General features: G+C 47.2%; 1 protein-coding gene across 1 annotated transcript in view; it reads left to right on the top strand.

The window, feature by feature from the left end:
- PLXDC1 (plexin domain containing 1) overlaps positions 1–22,123 on the top strand; it is a 57,220-nt gene that overhangs the window by 27,310 nt on the left and 7,787 nt on the right. The window contains exons 3-13 of the mRNA XM_006274987.4: positions 1,293–1,436; positions 2,254–2,323; positions 2,831–2,953; positions 4,061–4,179; positions 5,277–5,376; positions 8,044–8,139; positions 12,188–12,269; positions 16,931–16,991; positions 17,948–18,083; positions 20,194–20,229; positions 21,938–22,098. Of these exons, the coding sequence (XP_006275049.2) occupies positions 1,293–1,436; positions 2,254–2,323; positions 2,831–2,953; positions 4,061–4,179; positions 5,277–5,376; positions 8,044–8,139; positions 12,188–12,269; positions 16,931–16,991; positions 17,948–18,083; positions 20,194–20,229; positions 21,938–22,098 (1,128 nt within the window). The remainder of the gene's footprint in view (positions 1–1,292; positions 1,437–2,253; positions 2,324–2,830; positions 2,954–4,060; positions 4,180–5,276; positions 5,377–8,043; positions 8,140–12,187; positions 12,270–16,930; positions 16,992–17,947; positions 18,084–20,193; positions 20,230–21,937; positions 22,099–22,123) is intronic.

Below are 22,123 nucleotides of genomic sequence, written 5' to 3' on the forward strand. Positions count from 1 at the left end.
GCAGGAAGTTAGGCTTTCTGTTTCTAGCCCTCAGGTAGACAGTGCAACAGAAGGGATGGGGGTGTATTAGGATTCCTAGGTTCTGTCCTCAGCTCTCAAAGGGAGCATGAGCTATTGATTAAAGCAGGGGATCAGGAGTCAGGATGTCCAAGTCTAGTCCCCACAAGACACTGTGAGCAGGAACAAGTCACTGTGCCTCTTGAGGACTCTTGTTTCCCCATTTGTAACAATGGCAATGGGCCTATCACCTTCCCCCAGGCACTTCAAGGCTTAGTTCGTTTCCTGAGACCTGTGGGCAAAAGGAACCCTCTAATTCTCACTTCATAATGATGCTTCATTATCCTCCTCATGGTTGCCCTCCTGACATCCTTATTGGTTTATTGGTCACAGAATTACTGTGGTCTGTGCATGGGGCTGTAAGCCAACACCCAGGTCCTAACCCCACCTTGACACTAGTTTTTCTCTCCCGTCCTCACAGAAAGGATGCTAGTACTTGTCTGTGAAGGGTGGGATATGGGATTGCAAGGGACAGTCAAACTCCCTAAGCACTGAAGAGAGTAGTGTTCATAGTTTTATAGGCCAGAGGGGATCATCTCATCTGCCTCCCATATCTCACAGCCCAAAGTTTCATGCAGTCAGCCCCGCTTTGAGGGCTGTAACTTGCATTTGGCTAAGTCATCCTCCAGAAAGGCACCCAGTCTTGCTCCAAAGACACTGAGGGCTGAAGAATCCTCCATTTCCCTCAGTGTTTGCCCCAGCTGTGAATCTCCCTCACTGAGAAAGCTGGGTGGGGAGGACATTTGTCTGACTTCAGCTTTCAAACACTAGTTCTTGCTCTGCTCCATTCAAGAGCCCTATAGCACAGTGTTGTTTTCTCCCCAGGCCAGTGCTTATCTGCTGTCACAAAGTCACTTCTCCATCTTCTTTCTTACAAGCTAAACAGGTGGCATATGTTTACAACTCCAACTGCAAGGCATTTATTTACTCTGCTCCTTGGATCATTTTCATGACTCTTTTTGGCATCCTCTCCAATTTTTCAGCATCCTGGTTTAGAACCCCGTGACTGTGCCCTATCAGTCTGATCAATCCCGTATATAGTCACCTCCTTACTTCTGATTTCTCTGCATATACCACCGGGGGTCATGTTGGCCCTTTTTACCACAGCGTTGCATTGGGATGTCCTGTTGGTTTTGAGATATGGGTGTGGATTTTGCACTTTACGGACCAATCTCTCTCATAGCTACAGTTCCCAAAGCTAATTGTTCCCTCTTTCCCTTCCTCTGTGGCTGCAGGAAGATAATCACAGCTACTATGTGTCACGAATTCATGGGCCGGGCGAGGCACATATCAAGGAATTCTGGGTGAACATGGCAGAAGCCAACCGAAGCCAAGTGAAAATCCATGGCATCCTCTCCAACACACACAGGCAGGCCTCGGTGAGCATTCCCCACTCCCTCCACAAAGCTATGCCATCCCTTCCTGGGGCATCAGCTGTTGTGCCATAGCAGTGACCTGTGCATATTTCCCCAGCAACTTCTTTCCTTGAAACGATTTCCAAACCCAGGGCACTAGCACCTTGGCCAGAGTAGCGATGCTCTCTCCCTGTGATTCCAAGGCCACCACAGAGGAAGAGACTCAGGCTAGAAATTAGCTTTGGTTTTCACAGATATATGCTTCACATTCAGGTTCACTTCTCATAGGCATGACGCATCAGTAGAGACCAGCACAGCTCAGGCCCATTCCTAAAGCCTAAGGCATGTCCAACAGGCAAGAGGAGTTAAGACACCCTGGGAAATGATGTAGCTAGCATCCCATCCAGCTGCCTTGGACTCCCCAGCCCAAACAACAATACACCCACGTACAGCTGAGGCTCCAACACTTGTTCAGAGCAGGGCTTGAACTCATGCCTCTAGAGTCTGAGCAAGAGGCTTTATGTGTTTGGGCACTGTACCCCAGGAAGCCTATTCTAGCTGGTCTCTAAGGAAGGGCTGAGCCTGGAGCTACTCCAATAGGTCAAGACATTCCAGGTGGTCACAGATATTGCCAGCAGGTTGCTGCCTCTCCAGGAAGGAGAAGGCACTGCCTTCAAGTACCCCTGTGTTCCCCCTCTGCTTTTATCCATCTGGGCAGCACTACTGTTCCCTATCCCATCTGCCTTCTACCTGTCAACCTGGTCAGAGCCTCACACAGAAGCATAGTCAATATGATGCTTCCTAACATGGCACCTCTCCTGTCCCCACCTGTCTCCTGCAGAGAGTCATCCTGTCATTTGACTTCCCCTTCTATGGCCACCTCCTGCGGCAGATCACCATAGCAACAGGAGGTGAGTGAGACCTGAGCCTTGTAGGAGGAATTTGGATGGGGGTTGCCCACTGTCCCTGGGGAAGCTGGCAGTGGTGATTGGAGGGGCAGTGTAGCCTAGCAGGCCAGGTGTCTATCTTCCCCCTCTACATCTTAATCTAGCTCTTCCAGGAGGTGATAACAGGGAATCTATTCCATCTGGTCTAGGAATCCAGTCCATCCAGTGCCTCCGTTTCCCCAACTCTAAAGGGGCAAGCATCTGCCTGAGAGAGCACTGCGAGGACTAGCCCGTCATCTGTAATCAGTGCTGAATGGTAGCATGATGCAGGAGCCAAAACCAGAACCCAGGGTCCAAACTGCTTAACACTCCAGGGGTTCAGCTCAGGCCCAGTTCTAGTTGGGATGGGAGTGGACAACCTGTTGAAGACACAGGCATGAGGGGGATCTGCAAGAGGATGGTGTCTTGGGGACAGTGGGGTGAGAGTGAGAGGAGGGGGGCATAAATTACTTTCCCTTGCTCCCATCTCAGGTTTCATCTTCATGGGGGATGTTATCCATCGGATGCTCACAGCCACACAGTACATTGCGCCCCTGATGGCCAACTTTAACCCGAGCTACTCCCGTAACTCTACCGTCATGTACTTTGACAATGGTGAGCTGCCCCCTAGCCCTGCCATGGCCCAACAAGCTGCCTTGCTGCTACGTGCGAACACAGGCCCTGGCTACACTCCTGAGATGTATATTTGTGTCTGTGTACAATGTGCTGTCCCTTACACATGCATCTCTGTGTGGGACACATGTCTATGTGAACATGTGATATGTATGCCCCTGTGCATGTGTGATGCGTGTCCCTGTGGGTTCATCACTGGAGGTTTAACAACTGAGCTGGCATTTCTGATGCTGCTGGGTGAACCTGGGGAAGCCTTGATGAGCACCAAAATTGGAGATGTTTATTCAGAGACCCTCCTTTGGTCTGCTGCTGAGTGTGGGCTGAGGAGAAGGAGGATCTGGAGTGCCTTGTGTGACAGGTTTTTGGTTGTAGCCATGTTAGTCTAAGGACATATGCAGGTAGGCAAGGTTCTTTGGGTAGATGTGATATCTTTTATTAGACCAACTGAGTACTTGGAAAAATGTTCTTTGCAAGAAGGGTGCTTGTACCCAAAAGTCTGCAAAGAACATTTTTCCAACTACTAAGTTGGTCTAATAAAAGATATCATATCTACCCAAAAAACCTTGCCTACCTTGTGTGGGTAGGCAAGAGGAAGGAGTCACTTCAGTTGTGGGGGCTGCTGAGGGGGGAAGTAAAAGTAAACAGGGAACATTGAAACCAGGATCTGCCCCATCTCAAAATAATCAAGGGACTTCCAGCTAGTCTTGGTCACAGCTAAGTGAATTGTGCTTGGGCCTCTAAGCATATAGAGCACTGCAAGTCTATCCATGTGGGGGAAAGCAGCCAAGGTCTGAGGTCTGTTGCTGGAGCCAGTGGATGGATGGCTCTGAGGCAATCAGATCCAGTGTGTGAGCAGTGTGACAGTGGGGTGTGGCATTTTGCAGATGGTGACTAGGAGGTGTGCATGTGGCGGTTGTTGCTATGTGGGTAAAGTGTATGCAGCTGTGAAATGGTTGTCGTGGCTAGTGCATTGGGCCTGCGGGTATCTGGGAAAGGCCATTACAGGTGGTGCCTGGGAAATTAAACTGATGTGACCCCACCTGACATGACCCCACCGCTAGCCCTGGTGGTGTCTCCTTTCTCCTGCAGGGACGGTGTTTGTTGTTCAGTGGGATAAGGTATATCTTCAGGGAAAGGAAGACATTGGCAGTTTCACCTTCCAGGCTGCTCTGCACAGTGATGGGAAAATTGTCTTCAGTTACAAGGAGGTGAGTGGACCTCTCTCCTGGGGGTGTGATCTTTGTGGGATGATGCAGCACTCCGAGGCAGATAGGACAGGACAAGAAACAAAGACTGATAAACAGGACAGACCCATCATGTATGCCAGATAGGGTTGCCAACCCTTCCGGATTGGCTGGGAGTCTACCGGAATCACCATCAGTCTCCTGGTGACTATTGAAAGCAATCTGGGAGATTGTAATAGGATATTTTAAGAAAATAAATTCAATTAATGAGATTATATCATGTTGGGAGAAAAAAAATCTCCCAGAACAGCTACAGTCAGAATGCCAGATGAGTGACCCTGGAGTCCCTGCTATCTTTCCTGATGACTCTCCATCCCTGTGGGGCTAGGAGGGTTCAAACCCCTTAGCTGGCCCCATAATGAGAACTGTCACTACATCCTCATGTCACACTGGGCTCTTTTCTTTCCAATACTCAGGAGAGACTGCATGCATGGAATAGGGTGTTGGGGCCTGGTGGGACAGGGTGAAGTAGGGGTGGAGCTGAAGTCATTGGGGCTGGGGCAAAAGACACATTGGCAAAGCATGCAGAAGGCTCTTCCTCCCTCCTCAGCATGGCAAGCTCTCCAAGAAAGAGTGGGTCTGTACAAATCACCCACTGGTGAGGATCTGGGACATGTCCCACCTAGGTCTGACCCCCAGTGGATATGGGTTGGGTACAGCACAGCTGGGGAGCCTTAGATCTTAATTCAAGCTGTAGAGACCCTATCCTTATCTCTACTAGGACCTGGCTTAGTCCCTGGTGTTGGCCAAGATGGTGTTGGACAGCATACACACTCCACACAAACGTCTTGTAGCATCTCTACAGCCAGCTCCCATTGTGGCTGATGGGCTTGGATCATCTCCAGGCAGGGATGGAGAACAGCAGGATACACAGGGCCCAGGCTGGCACAAAGCAGTGGTCCTTAATCTACTCCTGAGCTGTGGGAATAACAGGAGGGGAGAGGCCCCCAGATATCAGCTAGGTCATTCTAAGCTGTTTGACTCTGCTGGTGCCCACTGTACACAGCCCTTGGACACACAGACCATGAGGTTTCATGGGCTGTCGTCTCTTCCCATTCCAGATCCCCGTGTCTGTCCTGGCAATCAGCGCCACACAGCACCCTGTCAAAGCTGGGCTCTCTGATGCCTTCATGATCCTGAACCCCTCTCCTGATGTACCTGGTGAGTCCCCACCATGTGGGCTGCTTTGGCTGACTCTAGGGGAGGAAGGAAGATGAACAATTTGGTAGCAAGGAGAATGGGATGCCTTTCCCATCAGGGTTCCCATGGGCTCTATGCTCACTGGGAATGAGCCTACAGTGACAGCACTGCTGGGAAGAGAGGACTTCCCTCTTTCTTAAGCCAGGAAAACAGGACAGCTTTGCACTGCTTTTTGTGTGACCTCGATAAATCATTTGCTCTTTTTGTGGCTCAGTCCCCTGTATGTGAAATGGGGACAATGGCACTGCCTGACCTCATGGGGGGGGGCATTTCCTGACACACAGTATATCACCTTATGTCCTGGTAACATGGGCCAGATAAGTACCATCAATAGGTAGCTCTGTCTATTTGCCTTGGTCTCTTTCCTCTGGCTATGCTGGAATGCCCCTTTCAGAGGTTGAATTGGCAGTGGAAGCCTTGTTCTCTGAACACCCCATGGGCCAGGATAATGCTGGCTCAGCACACAATGTCTTCTTTGGAGACACTCAGCAGACAAAATGTTTTGCATTTCCTGCCTAGTGTATTTCAAAGTCATCTGTGGCAGCCAAGGCCTTGCTTCCCTGATGTCCAGCTGATAAGGACAGGGAAGGATAAGGAGGGGGTGGGGTGCAGAGAGCACTGAAGAAAACAGGATAGGATGTGGATGGAAGAGACTGCAGGAACTCTAAACTGGGATGTCAGGTGCCTAAGTCCCTTTGGCTCCTTGGACATTCCTGCACTAATTAATGTTAGGAACATTCTGTGGATCCAGCAGAGAGCAGAGCAAGGGTGGGTTTGGAGATCAGACTGCAATCTCCAACATCTATAGTGAGCTCCCTCCTAAAGCTGCTTTGAAAAGCTAAAGCTAAGACTATGAATCCATCTTGCATGTGTATCGGAATATGTACACTGCCTGCCTGTATAGCTGGGAGGTTGTCGGTGTTTGTTGCCTGTGTTTGTTGCTGTAAGCTGTATCTATGAGTTATATATAATGGTGTTGCATGTATGCTCTGCATATGTGCTGTATGCATGTCAGGCATCACAGGTGGGGCATTAGCTGCCTGCAGGTACTACCTCTGTGTTGTCATGTGCATTTCAGCTGGGCTGCATCTGTGTGATGGGTGCATGTGTGCTCTCTGCCCCATTTCTCTTGTGCCTCATGCATGTTGTGCACCACATTACATGTCAGCTGTGTGCTGCAGGCATGTATCACACATATTGGTATGCTGCATCACACGTGCTGGGCATATGTTGACTTTGGGTGCCATCAGGTGAACATGAGTTGGCAGTATGTGATGCCAATGCCACATGGCTATGTTGCAAGCATGTCATGTCATATGTCTCATCTGCTTGTCACATGTGGTGTATGAGCTCCATGGACATGGAGTGCTTGTGGAAGAGGCTGTTGCATCCTGTCTCCTTCCTTGCCATAATGAAAATCCCAACCACACTCCCTTTCATCCCCAGTGTGACTGTGCAGCACCCGATGCAGTCACAGCTGCTTGTTATTTATGGACCTGCCATCTGGCCCTCATTTATTCCCGTTTACAACAGTTTGCATAAAACTTCAGCTGTCCTGGATCACGCTTCCCTGCCTGCCATTGGCCAGGTTTGCACTGCTTGCCCCACCTGTATATCAGCCATGCCTATACCTGTCAGAGGCCTCAGGGCCAGGGACATAAAGGGGAAAATGGGAGACCCGGAGAACTTGCAACAGAACCAGAGAAAGGGGGAGCAGGGAAGAAATGCAGCACTTTGTCCTGCCCATCCCAGGGCCCCCAGGGCCCCAAGCATTGAACAGATAATGAGTCTTACATATGCACACACCCACATCCCTTGGAGGTAAGTTCATATTAACCCCACAGAGACACAAGCTCATAAATGTGAAGAGATTTGACCAAGGTCACATAGGAAATCAGTGGCAGAGCCAGGGAAAGAACTCAGGAGTCCTGAATCATAGACCCCCTCCTCACCCCTTGATCACCTGACTAAGGAGCGGGGAAGAGGCAAAGACAGGGAAGGGGAAGAGGCTGATGTGGGGAAACAGGGATGGGCAGATAGCTGGGAGACTGGATTGGGTGCCTCCCTCAAGTGTGAGCTCCATGAGTTGGGGAGGCTGAGAGGCTCCAGCCATGAGTCACCGACAAGCAATGTGCTGCACAGCTCATGTTTGTTTAGAACGACACAGAACTGGATCACGTCCATTTAAAGAGCATGTGATTGGGGAAGGGGCTGAGATTGCTCCCAAGCTCCTCCAAAGGGAAACATAGAGGAGGAGAAGATTCTACCCCCTCAACATCCCTTCTGTTTCCCACCCCCCCAGCCCTCCCCTCTCTTAGCACCTTACAAGCATCTGTGCATTGTTACATCCTGCAGTGTTGAACCCAATGCTCAGTTAGTAATGCTAGCATTTCTGCTCCTCCCCATACAAACATACCCCTAGCTACCACATTCAGGGACCACTCCTCTCCCAAGACTCCAGTCCTGCTGTTAGCGGCAGGCAGACCAATGCCCAGAAGAAGCCAAGTGCTGGTTCTTCAAGCTTTTCCACAACCCTAGTCAAACCCTGACAGGTTGTAGAGCAGAGAGCAGGCAGGGGATACACAGCAGGCCCATGCCCTTGTCTAATGGGGCCTGTCACTGTTTCAGAGTCTCGCCGCAGGACAATCTACGAATACCACCGCGTGGAACTGGACACTGGCAAGATCACCAGCATGTCAGCTGTGGAGTTCTCCCCACTGCCCAGTGAGTCACCTCTCTGCTTAGTGTCTAAGAGCATGTCTCCCTCTAGTGCTTTTGCCCAGCAGCTACAAAAGTGCTCCTTGGAACAAGAGGGTTACTGTTAGAGGCCTGTGTTTTGAGATATAGGCTAGGGACAGACATTACACATAAACTGGTTTAAGTGATCAGAAACTGGTTTAAACCTGTAACAGAACAGATGTTCAGTGCACATAAACCAGTTTGAAAATGGCTGAAACTGGTTTGAGATAAACCTGGTTGAATGTAGTATCAGACTTAACTGATTTGGCTGAAACTGGTTTATGCAATGTCTGTCGCAGACCCCTTGCTGATTTAAGTTAAATCAGAGTTCCCCCACATCCTGGCATGTTCTGTGGGCTGGGTGGGGCTCTCAGCTCCACAGCAGAGCTGGCTCCACCCCTTTGCTCCCTGACTGGAGCTCGGCACAGACTTGCAGGCACAGAACATTCTGCTGGCTTCCCTGTGCCCCCCTCTCCCCACACCTCACCACTCACTGCTTAAGCAGAGATCCCTTCCTCCTCTTTGCCACAGCACGGACCATAGCCAGCATGTGGTATGCTATCTAATGCTGAGAGGTGTCTGTGCATGTGTCTCTCTCCAATTTCACTGGGACAGGCAGACAGAACAGTGACTGCTTAGGGCTTTTGGAGTTAATCAACAGGTCAGCTGGTAAGCTGTTTAAGAAGTTTGAAGTAATGTGAAGAGAGCCTATTGTTTTGCTAATTGGGTGATAAAGACTGTTATCACTGGCCCTCCCCCCCCCCCCCCCCCCCCCCCCCCGCTTACTTGCCTGTCAGTTTGCTGCAGACAGTATGGCAAAGCAGGGAGGGAGATTGAAAAGCTCCGTATCATCAACAGATGCACACACTGTACATCCCCCTTGTCTCAGTGCTAACAGGGGGCTGGGAGCTGGCAACACTCCCACCCCTTGAGCAGCCAGCGGGGAAAAGCCTGTGACCCTGCAGGCAGATCTCCCTAATGAGAGAGTCCTGCCTGGGCCCGGCCATGCCCCCTTCAGCTCAGATCCCTGCAGAAGGGAAGGGAGGGCTGCTCTAGCACCCGCTGGCTTCTAGCTTGAGCCACTTCCAGCCTGTGCCCGAATTTGCTCAGTCCAGAGAGCATGTCTGTCCAGTTTCAAACCAGTTCAGCCAAGTCAGGGTAGACTAACTTGCAAAGATTGAATCAATTCAGGCTCAGGCTTCTTGAATGTCTGTCCCTAGCCTAAAGGTTCCTGATTGGATCTGTGCCATGACTGCTGTCAGACACGGCCAACATTTGGTGAACCAGCCCAGATTCAATCCCTCCCCACAGCAATTCCCAAATGCCTACCACCACACCTAAGAAGTATGGCTGTTTCGTAGCAGAACTGGGGATCTGGGATGAAGAGAAGCATCCTGATTTGTTTTGTTGTCCTGGAGTGAGTGAGAAGAGCAGGCACAATGCTAGCTTCCCATATGCTTTCATATCTAATACTGATTTACCCTAATCCACAGCCAGTATCACTCTACTCTGGCAGCACTCTTCATTCTAGATCTCCTGCCACTACTGTTCTTCCAATTCTAGTGGGCCCCCCACTACAGAAAGGATGTGGACAAATTGGAGAGAGTCCAGCAGAGGGCAACAAAAATGGGAGTGGAGGGGGGGGGGCTGGGGGACATGACATGATATTTTTAAGGCCTGGCTTGACAAAGCCTTGGCTGCAATGATCTAGTTGGGGTTCTAGTTGGAGATGGTCCTGGTTTGAGCAGGGGGTTGGACTAGATGACCGCCTGAGGTCCCTTCCAACCTGAATTTTCTATGATTCTGTGATTCCCATCATCCCGACCTGCAGCACCTCCTAGTATTCCAAACCCCGGTGACCCCATCCTTACCAGCTTAGTTGATGCACCTCAGTCTTGATTTCCAGGAATCCATCTGCTGTTTTAATCCTAACTCAGTTTTAACCCTGTTGTGCCCATCTGTGTTACTGGTATGACTGGAACAGATGTTCATAAGAGCTGAGACCAAGCACGTGCACACACACATACATGCGCGCACACACACACTCTTCCACGCAGCTAACCTCTTCTGAACACTGATTTATAGGCCTGTGCAAAGCGACTAGTATTCAATTCAGATTCAAACGATTCGGGGGACAGTGATTCGTTTCGGTGATTCAAATCACTGTCCTGATTCAATTCGGCCGAATGTGATTCGGAGATTCAGCAGCAGCCGAATCTCTGAATCAGCCAGGCCAGGCCCATCCCCCGCCCCTCTCCCAGCCCAGCAATGGCCGCCTGGCCTGCCCCAGCTCCCAGAACTTGGAGAAAAAAAAGCCCCGGCTCAGCAGGTGCTGCTTGGTGGGGGGTGATCCCTGCTGCCCCCCACTGTCCCACGCTGCCAAAGGTGCAGAGAGCTTTGAATCAATTTGGACCTTTAAATTGGTCCCGATTCGATTCAGATTCAAAGATTTGGCCACCGAATCGGGCCAAATCTCCTCCGAATAGAATCACCACCCAAAGCTTCGCACAGCCCTACTGATTTATTCTAGGCTGGTTGACAACACCCTTTCAAAACTATGTGGAAAGTGCTTCTTGATTCCATAACCCCTCCCCTGAGGACTCTGATGATATTCACAAAGGAACCTTTTAAATAGATACATTTGGTGTACAAGATACCAAGGACACATACACATAAGGAAAAGCTATGATGCACTACATAAATACAAGCCAAAGAGTAAATCTGTCCTGAGTATACCAAGATTATGCATGAAATGGTCTCCCCTGTTTATTTTATGACACTCTTAATAACATGCAGGGTCACTGCAAAGCAGATCATAAATAAGGTTTCTGAGATACTTTTTTTCTTTTTTACTTCCTTTTCCCCTGGCAGCTGGGGCAGTTGAGAACACATCTTTACAGGAACTGAAGAGCTGTTGGGAAAATACTAGATTCTCCCTGCTGGGGGTTTGAGCTCAAGTCTTATTTAGGTCACAAGTGGAATAGGCATTTCAGGGCTTTGCCCATTTCTGGGAGGCCACTGCTCCATAATAACTGTACGTTCCAATGGAAGTGACAGCATCTGCTAAGCTGGAGACCAGAGCTGGACCACCAGCAGCAGGGAATGGGTATGGAGGTGAGGACTGAGGGGAATCTGATAAATGTGGGAACACTGCTGTTAGAACAGCAGGGAAGGCAGTGTGGGTTGGGACGGAAGGGCATTGGATAGGCTGTGAGCACAAGGTGCCCAGGGGTGTTAATGCCAAGACTGAAAGTTGGTAGTGATGGACATTGAAAAGGTTATGAGTGTCGGGAGCCCCAGGCTGGAGAAGACATAGGGGCTTCCAGTCAGCACTGAATTATATCAAGCTCCAAAGAGAATTGGGAAAAGCAAGGGTGACTGCCACTCCAGTCTGACAGCATTGGTAGGAGTGTGTGAGGCCCAGAAGCAGATATATGCACAGCACCAAAAGTGTGCCAGGGCCTTTGTCTTTCCAGACCAGTGTTAAGTCTCTAATCTGCCATGATATGCTGGCTGTGATTCTTGCGGGAGCTTTATTAAAAATTTGCTGCTAAATTGCAGCGATGACTGGGATGCTTTCCTACATTCTGGTAGAGAATGGATCCCACTCAAATAGCACAAATAAACGACTCCCCTCTACAAGGGCTTACTTCAAGCACAGCACAGGGCTAGTCTGTTGTAGATATTTTTTCAGGACCTAAGTACAAACCTTTTTATAGCAACCAAATGTCTGCCCCACTTCCATTTTTCCTTCTGAGAAATTCTCTGGGTTAAAACAGGAAGCAGCAAGGGCCTGGGTTTGGAATTATTCCAAGTTGATTTTGATGGAAACTCCCCTACTGAAATATCATCAGCCTGTTCCTGTTAGGAAGGTGATAACGTGACTTCCAAATTCACTACCCATAGAGGCTGGATGAGGGGGTCATCGGACAATGGTCTCCTTTAACCCCCACGTTGAATGCACTCTCCTTCATGTCCAATTTTGTCCAAATGCTAGTGCATTACTGGTACATTTCTCTTCTTTCTCTTACAGCCTGTCTCCAGCACCAGAGCTGTGAAATGTGTGTGACCTCAGAGATGACTTTCAACTGCAGCTGGTGTCATGTCCTGCAGAGGTAGCTCAGATTGGGTTTCCTCCTCTTTGGTCCTCCTTGCACTCACCCTTCTGTAGCTGGAGGAGCAAGTTGCAACCTCAGGTCTAATCTCCACTGATATGTGTAACAGTGTTGTTACATTCACCTGTAACAGAAAAACCTTTCTAGAATTTGTACCTGACTCACGTTAGGAAAATGTTCATGTCTTATGGTGAAAAGGTGACTTGATCACAGTGTGCCTATCTGGGGAAGAGATTTCTGATAGCAGAGGGTTTTTAAATCTAGCAAAGGCAGAATGAGATATAGTCATTGCATGCTGAAGATAGACCAAAAATAAGGTGCCAATTTTTGACAGCAAGTGTGATTAACCATTGGAACAACCTAACAAGGGAGGACTTATCATCACCTTAAGTCTTTAAATCAAAGTTGGATGTCTCTTTAAGGGAATGTTCTAGCTCAACCAAAAGTTATGGTTTGATGAAGGAATCACTGAGGGAGTCTCAATGCGTTACACAGGAGGTCAGACTAGATGATCAGAATGTACTTTTCTGGCCATAAAAATCTATTAATCTCAGGATGTGTCTGTGCTGGAAATCCTGACCCATTTGATGTAGGGGGTTATGTGTGGCAGTATTGCAAATGACTGTCTTGCTAATGTGGTTGAGAACAACATAATTCAGTACAGTCCCAATGTGCTAAGCACTTGTGACTCAGCTGAATTTAATAGGGCCAGTGAGTCTTAGGTGCCTGATGTGGAACTAGGCTCAACCCTGCTATACGCATGGTGCTGGTAACTCCACTTTCCAGAGAAGATAACCCTCCATCATCTGAGGATTCCAGCCTTTTGGGCTCCATCCAACCATCCCACCTTGAAGAAAGCCAGATCCTTTCTCCTGCATTCAGCTCATACACAGAAACAAGGAGCATGCCCAGCCTAATGAGGTTTCAGTGTGACATGATTTATTTTAAGCTGGTGGCAGGGGAGGGGACCCAGTAACACAGATCCAGGGATTCTGCACGATGACATCCATACGCAAGATGTCCATCGCTTCAAGGACATCATACCATCAGAACCCATTGCCTCTTTCCTTTCCCAACAGTGCCCTAAATTGGATGGGGTTGTATCTGTCTCCCTGGCAGAGAGATGCTGAAAGGGATATGGCTCCCAAGGAAGCTGGATTCTGCCTCTTTACATCTGTTTTCTATCAGTTGTCCAGGTTCATGTCCTTTTTTCCCCTGAATGCAGCAGGGGAATGAAGCAGTTATATCTCCAGGCCTAAACCAGTCTTCATAAAGCAGTCAGCAAAAAGCCCTAACACACTAAGGCTACAAACAGATGTCACATTTGTCTAGCATAAACCATTTTATCCTCAGGCAAAGGGCAGTCATCCAAATGTCTATGTCCATTGTCAGGGAAAATTAAAAGAATATTCACAGGATAAGAAGAACTAACAGTTTATCCCAGGACACCACAAAGTGCATCTGAACAGTTATCCCAGGATTGCATCATTGAATCAATGGCAGAAAAGCATCAGTGTATTCAGCAGCTTGCTAAACCCTGCTTAGAATGGTGATGTGTATACATGCCAATCCAGGATGTTTCTGTTCCAAGACAAACACAGGCACGCATATGTCCAAGGACAAATGCAACAATGTCTGTTCCTAGCTTCCCTGAAGCAAGCATGCAAGCAAGCATCACTCCTCGATTCATTGCTTCCCACTAGGCCAAGTCCCACAGTCACAGGTCTTCCTTGCTAAAGGACAGTATCCTGGTTGGTAGCTTCAGATGATACGACCTGCTGCTATTCTCATTAAGAGAAAAGTGTGCAAAAAGAATGTAGGTTTGACAGCAAAACCAAACGCCAAACCGAGGTGGATGGAGTCTGGAACCCTAGAGCTCATGGGAATTCTATTTCAATGCATTTCTAATTAATTTCACAGGCAAGTGTGATCTCCCAAACACCAGCTAATCGAAGTTTAGACTGTGACCTATGATATGATCTATATCAGAGGTTCTCAAACTGTGGTCCACAGACCACCACTGTTCCACAACCTCCATTCAGGTAATCTGCAGAAAGATTGCAGAACAATCGAGAATATCTGTACTTGTAAGACTACTGATATTAAAATATGAGTTGTGTGCTTTGATTTGTAGAACAAAAAAAAGTTTAAGTGGTCCGCTGAGACCCTCAGCAATTTTCAAGTGGTCCGCAGAAAGAAAGTTTGAGAACCACTGATCTATGTTATGATCTCTATTACAGTAGCATCTTGAGGCAAAGATCCATTATTTCCAGGGTTGCAGACAAACAGATCCTGCCCTGAAGAGCAAACAGTCTAAATAGAAAAGACAGTAAAAGGGAGGGAAAAAAGAAGTATCAATCACTCCACTGTACCCATGGGAAAAACACATCAAGGAGGGTTTGGGGTGTCCCCAGTGCCCCCAGGGAAAATCTTCTGAGTACACCACATCCACTCACTTCTGTTTGCACACACCACACCTGGAAACACAGAGGTAAAGCTGCTCATGGCCACTCTTGTGACTTATCTCCTGTGTATTTTGGATAAGCTGTACCCAGTACTCCTGGAGTGGCTTCATCACTGTATTTCTGGGGCTTTGGTGTGTACAAGTGGAAGCAGATGGGTGGGACGTGCTTGGGAGCATTCTTCTCCAAGAACTCTGGGGATTCAGGGTAGACATACTGGTAGGCTCCAAGTACCTAAGTAAATCAGCTGCCATCTCATTGGCTTCCAAAAGGAGCTGGCCTCCAGTGAAAATTCTACCCTATGCATCTTGCTGAAGTCCTATGTGAAGCTGGTAGCAGAACCAGTGACTGAATCCCGATAGTCTGAATCAAAGTTTAGTGCATTAACCAGGAGATTATTCTTCCTCTATAATACCCTCTTACATGGCATTGATTACAACCTTGCCTTTTACCACACGAGCAACTTTTCAGTACAAGCTTTTCAGAGCTCCTGGGTCACCTCCTTCTTGAGGTGTTCCCTTTTATTAGCTGTAACCTTGGTTCACTTCTCACTTGTCTCCTAAGACCATCTTCAGATCAGAGTTCCACTCTATTCCTTCCTTTTCTGCAGAGATTTCCGTAGCTGGTGTTTTCTTGGTGCTGTTCATTTTGTTTTGTGTCACTTTTTCTGTGCAGATGTTGCTGGAAAAAAAAACACATGATGGAGTTCATGGCCTTTCCCTGGCATACAGTCCAGAGGATGGAAATTCAAACTCACTGTATATGTTATTTTCCTATTTCCCTGCCTTTTTATTTCCCTCAGAGGGTCAAAATCATCCCCTTTCTCCTTCATAAAGAGGAAAGTTTGGGTCCTTCCAACACAGCTGTGCTGGAACCTCCATGTCTATGGAGACTCCCTTGTATCAGATCCTTCCAGTCTTCTGCCATAGATTCACTTCTGATACAGAAGAATGCTGACAACTGCACTCCAATCATCTTCATGTTCAATCAACCACATGGTGTTTTTGCAATACTGTTTTCCTTCCCATAACATTCTGTATGTTCTGAGTTTTTGCTCCTTTTTGATCAGGGAAATTTCCTGCTATTTATGAGAGCTTGGAAAAAATACCTTTCTAAATTCCCATATATGTTAACAAAGTATTTAAGATGTAATCTCTGACTATAGGTAGAGTTAATTTAACCACTTCAAAAGTGGAAGGGGAGACTGCATCAGCTGTTATGTTCTAACTGTTACCTCTACTACCTCCTATAATGATGCAAATGAGCTAAATCAGGGGTGCTCAACCTGTAGGACAGATTCAGACCACAGGGCCATGTAATCTGGCCCATGAGGCTTCCCCTGGGTCTGAAAATTTATTGGCAAGGGAACAGTGGAAATGTTAATTGCCATTTCCTTGCTGCTAAATTATTGGGCCTGGGTGCATAATAACCCAGGGCAGGGGCAGTCTCATGGTCTGGATAGCATGGCCCTGCATGTTAGATTCAGCATGCAGGGCAGTACGGGGCTGATCTGGGCCCACAGGGCAGCATGAGGCCCAATCCTGGTGTGCACGGCAGGGCCGAGGCAGCATGGGACCCGATTGTGCCACCTGCAAGGGTGGCACAAGCCTGATCAGGGTGCACAGGGCCATACAGAGCACCGTGAGTCTTCTCCAGCCACAGGGGGCTGGGTGGAGGCAGCGCAGGGCCCAATCCCTTCATATGGAGCCAGGCAAAGGCACTGTGGGGCCTGATCCTGGCACATGAGGCCTGACCTGGCCTATGGACTAGTCTGCATCACAACTCTGGCCCACATGCCAAAAAATTAAGCACCACTGAGCTCAATCACTATAAATGAAACTCTGATTGAAACAGGGTTAAACTTGCAATGGATTTGCTATACTTGTATGGCTACAGGAGCAAGCAGAGGTAGCTGCTACATCCTACTGATCAACTGCATGTTTTCGTTACCGCACAGAGGCTGGTTACAATTAGTGCCATTATTCAATGTTCTACTGCATTTGTTTGGCTAAGTGTCTGTCTGCTGTGCCCATCATGGTAGCCTCTGGGATTCCCACACTGATGAGAAACATCCGCCTGAATTAAGCAGTACCACCCATATGGAGTAGTCAAATGAATGTCTGCTGGATCCCTGACTGCTTTGCTAGCTGTGCCTATTAGTGAATGCAGTCTCCCAAATAACAATCTATTTGTCCACAGATGTTCCAGTGGGTTTGATCGATATCGTGAGGAGTGGTTGTCTTATGGCTGTGGCCAGGAGGTGAGTTCAAGACAAGGGTATTTTCCCTTAATTTAACAGTGTTAGCACATCTGTGGCCCTCTCATTTTCTGAAAAAGGGGGATCCAACTCTCAGATACCTATCTCTCTTATGATGAGAAATTTGATTGCTAATAGAATTCTTGATAGGACAGTTGCTTTAAATATGTGTATGGCCATGTGGAGAATGCTAAGTGGCTTTGGGCTCCTCAGAGACAGGGATGGTTGAATTATCTCATGCCATGGAACTAAGGAAAAGAGTTTCAGAATACAGCCACACCCAAATTCTCCAGAAACAAAAACATGAGCTTTGTGTGGTCGGGAAGAATATAAGCCTTGCTTGCCATACATGGCATCAGAACCAGTAATCCACTGAGTACAGCATTTCACCTCTGTTTTATTCTGGAATAGATGGATGATAATCTATCTCATCTGGTACCGCCACCCCCTTGGGCTCTGGCAGAAATCAATGGTCCATCTAATCTGGTGTCCTGTCTCCGGCATCAGCCAGTGCTAGATGCTTTAAAGAAAGGTGTAAAAAAAGTACCTAATGGCACAGTGCTATCTCACTGAAGGATTTCTTCCTGAGCCTTTGAAGTATGATCATTATCCACCCCTAAGCAAGAAAATGTTTAGGCTTTGTTATTTCAATCCTAGTTAGTGTTACTATCTCCACACTGACTGAGCTAATTGCTTTGCTTTGGAAAAATCAGCTCTGATGACATGTCTGGTTTTTGTCTGTTTTGTTTTGTATATTTCCCGCTGAAGTCTCTGCTTTGTTCCCAGTTTACTAGATGGTTTCACTGAGGTACAGTCAGGTCACAAGCCCTAACTGAGGTCCATCCGTCCTTCAGGAAGGGTTAGAACTTGGGATCCTGCCAGTCATTTGCTCAGACATCTCTGTCCCTCTGGATGGAGGAGTGCTGGGAATAGTTACCATTCCCCCTTTGTCTTTTCAGTCAAATGAGAAGACCTGTGAGGATTTAGCAGATGGCAGCTACTATTCGCCGGCTCCAGACAGCTCCTTCACAACATCTGAGGAGGACATCAGCACCTCCACCTCCTCCATGTTCATTGACAGCCTCACCACAGAAGGTACAGGCAGGTGGGGTGATGCACGTTGCCAGGGAGGCTCTTTGGACACACTCTTGATTGCCTCTCCCTTGAGACAGCTTTTGCTCCAAGGTCAAATGACAAAGTTAATTTAAATCAAAGAGAAAGTTAGTTAACCTTCCCAGCTACTCAGTCCTATACCTCTAAGCTCAAGGAGAGAAGAAAGTAGAGAGGAACAAGGAGGTAAAAATAGAGGGGGCAAGATTCAGAGAGCTATGGAAGGAAATGTAAACCAAACCTCCACTTGGTGATAAATGGTTGCACTACAACCACTCTGCACAGTGGCAGCCTAAAGGAACTGCAAAGCAAGTACCATGAGGTTCCCTAAACTTGGAATAACCCCCATGTGAGGATCTCACAAGCACAATACATAGGTTTAGCATTCATCAGTTGAAAGAACTAGAAGGTGCAAGTTACACTGAACTCTACCCTATGTTCCCCTCTGATCTCATCACAAATTCTCCAAAGAAGGAGCCATAAAGTTCAGTATCTAGATCTCAGCCTTCCCATAATTTGGAGTCAGGGCTTTGATTTCTCCAAAACATCTCCTTGGTGTAAACCCAACTTCCCACCACATGAATCTTTATCTCCTAGTAGCCACTCCACAAATCTGCTACAGGCTCTTGCTTCTAGTCCAGTGGTTTCATGTTTCATCCCTGTAGACGACCCATAGCAAGTGGTATTGTCACATTGGCAGTAATAAATCACAGCCATTCAGTTTATCTTCTGCTCTGAGAATGGAAGGTTTTACAGCAAAGAAAGTCGCCAAGTAAAGACCTGTAGCTCCCTTGAGGCACCCCTGTTCTAATGCCTGATAATCCTATTAACACATGGGCCGTCTCCTCTGATCCTAGCGGCAGGTATCACTTCAATTTCACTGCTTAATAGTCCCTAACGCAAACTGCTAATTAGAATAAATAGAAAGGAACATTAGTAATTGTCCTTCAGCTATGGAGAAGGGGGGGGGGGAGTTTGAGGCTGACAGAGTCGACTTTGAAAGGAGCAATTCAAGGAAAGGAGAGGAAAACACCACCACTGAGATTATTTTCCAACTCATCGCCAAGTCCTGGAAGAAGAACAAGAGGCTTTTTGTGACGTAGTCAAGCATGAAGTTAATTTGTAATCTTGGAAGGAAACAAACAGCCAGCTGCATTAGACAGCAAACTTTATCTGGAGAAGCAAGCAAAGCAGAGGAAAAAAAAGCAAAACAGAAGAAGACCCACCCCTTTTCATCCTCCTCAGGCAGCTCAGCTCATTGAATCTCTCTCAGTGAAGATGTTTGTGAATGCATCTGACTAGCTGGCCTTGGTGTACTTTTATCTCAGCAATGGGAAAGGGAAAAGTCCAAGCCAAATAGCAGAGAAACCTGGGGTAGGATTACTGCTGTAATCTTTCATAAGTAATGCTGTTGCTAATGTCAGACACTGAGAAACCCCCTCTAACCTGCATGCTGGTAACTTTGGAATGGAGGCACAGAAAAAGCAGAATGGGATTTATGGCTTCATGTGGAATGGACCCTCTGGATTAACATCCTTTGCTTTATTTGTCTGAACTACCAGAATTAGCAACATGTTTCAGGAAATGTTTTTTTTTTACTATAAAGAGAGTCTTACAAAAATTTACTGTGTAGGGTTTTAGGTAATTTCTTTGCCTTTGGGGGATTATGTACACACTTGCACACATGCTCAGACAATGCTCATGAATCAACAAGATTTCCCCATCCCTTTCTTCTCTTGTCAGAAGGGTGTGATTGTTCACTGCTGACATGCCTAGGACCCAGTCCTCAGTCCATTAATTCTGTTGCTTGGTGCTTGCATACTACATGTGCTTATTTAAGAAGTGGTTTGTGCTTTAGTTGTCACTTTGACAGGAGGCGGCGGCAAACAGAAACCCTGTGGTTTTATTCTTCTGTTGTTTTCTGGGTGCCTTTTTCCATACCAAACTAAGAGGTAAAACTACCATGAAACATAATATTGCAATACAAAGGGGCATGCCCTACATACAGGCTTTTGCATGGGGGGCAGGATGGTGTAAAAATAGTGAGGCCCATATAGAACTGCTAAATCTGCTTACTTTGGTTTCTTTCTTCCAGATGACACAAAGCTGAATCAGTATGCAGGAGTGGATAGTAAGTCCTCAACCTTTTCTTTACCTGGTCAGATTCTTCCTAAGTGGGAATGTGTCAAGCTGAAATCAAATGCACTTATTAGTTATGATCAGTCAATGGACTGGAGAGTTGGAAGTCAACATCAAAGGGATGCAGTCAAGATAAGAATACAATTATCCTTCCCCAGATGACTAATACTACCCTGAGTTGTTAAAAAATGAAAGTTTGAACCAGTCTACATTGCGTTGATGGTAATTTGTTTGGATACTTTCCTCAGTCTTGGTGGGTAAACCTAGCTAATTGTTTTTCATTTTATACTCTGTAAAATCTATTTCAGTTTCTCATTCCTGAGCATTACCACAAGCCTCTTGCCTTTGAATTTCCTCAGTGATGCAACAGAACACTTTAAATCTTAACATATAAAAGCAAGCCTGCTAGTAGCCCATCTTTAGTTCTCCCTAGGCTTCCTTTTTGTCAGTAGTTCATTTCACAATGAACTTCAAAGACAAAGAACTCTGCTGGCCAAGCACTGTCTATATTACCATAACACTACTGTTATGATATAGTGGTGCAAGAAAAATCCCAGTGCCTCTTTCTGTGAAGTCTGGTTTGCAAGAGCTGCCACACAATGACACCAATATCCCAGGTGGTTTGTACAAGGTATATGTGCAGATCACAATTCCATCCCAGCTGGGCTGATGGAGCTCATAGAAGTAAATTATGAGCTACCGCAGACTATAACAGGTACAGGATTGGGTCCACTGCAAGCACAAGACCTTTGAAATTCATGACCTTCTCAATTTTAGCCAAACTGCTGCTTAAATGGCTGGTAATGTCATTGCTAATATGTGCAGTAAACACCCTTCATAGCTCTGCTCCTATTTCTTCTCTGTGTAATTGAATATTCATAGCTAAGGAATGAAAGGGAGCCAGAGGAATTGTGGGTAAGACACACTAAGGACACTGCTCAGCATATGGCTAATGGTTTTCCGTCAGAATGAGCATTTCAATACATGAGGAATATGAATTGGGGGTGTCTGTTGGGTGCTTGTTTATTCCCTTCTCAAACCAAATGTTGCTGCTGTTTCAAAGGGATGACCGCATCCAGGAATTCACCTGGGGGATCCACCACCTAGGGCAGGTCTTGCTTCATCTGAATTATTTCAGGGGAGGAAGGGAGAGATACTGTCTTGAACTGGCAGCCTCTGTGTGGGGGATGATGGGAGGATGTGGTGAATTCCCTGTATCATGGGTGTCACTGAGATAAATTCAGTCAACGCAAGGAAATCACACACAATACATTATACAGCTTGGGCCACCAGATACTTCAGGTCCAAAGACACAGGCCTCTGCCATGTAAGCTAAGCTCTCTCACAATATTAGTTCACTTATTCTCTTCATGGGCTGGACCCTAGAGAGTAAGATCACTCCTACACACATGGCAGAACAAGGGCACAGGGTGTCCTTGGCTTTCATTTCCACTGAACCATCCTACTCCTGCCTCTGCTGTGCAAGAGGTAATTCAGTAGGCCCAACAAAGGAAATCAGCAGTTAAGAAGGGATGGCCCAAGCCATCATGCAAATCATTATTATTGATGAGGGATATTAGCATGGACAAAGGCCTCTGTCCTCCCCTTGCTCCTACTCTGCAGTCATTTATTTCACTGGGTTCCAGAGATCCCAGTCTCTATCTCTGCATTCCCATCCCTCCATAACAATCTCTTTGCAGGTGTGAGCAGTGACCTTCCTTCAAAGAAAACAGGAGCCCCAATTCATGCTGGGACTATTGTGGGGATAGTTCTGGCTGTCCTGCTTATTGCAGCCATTATTCTCGCTGGAATTTACATCAACAGCCACCCCACCTCCAATGCCGCCTTGTTTTTCATTGAGGTGAGTGAGGAGACCCTGTCCCAGC

The sequence above is a fragment of the Alligator mississippiensis genome, chromosome 4 (genome assembly GCF_030867095.1).
Source record: "Alligator mississippiensis isolate rAllMis1 chromosome 4, rAllMis1, whole genome shotgun sequence".
NCBI lineage: Eukaryota > Metazoa > Chordata > Crocodylia > Alligatoridae > Alligator > Alligator mississippiensis.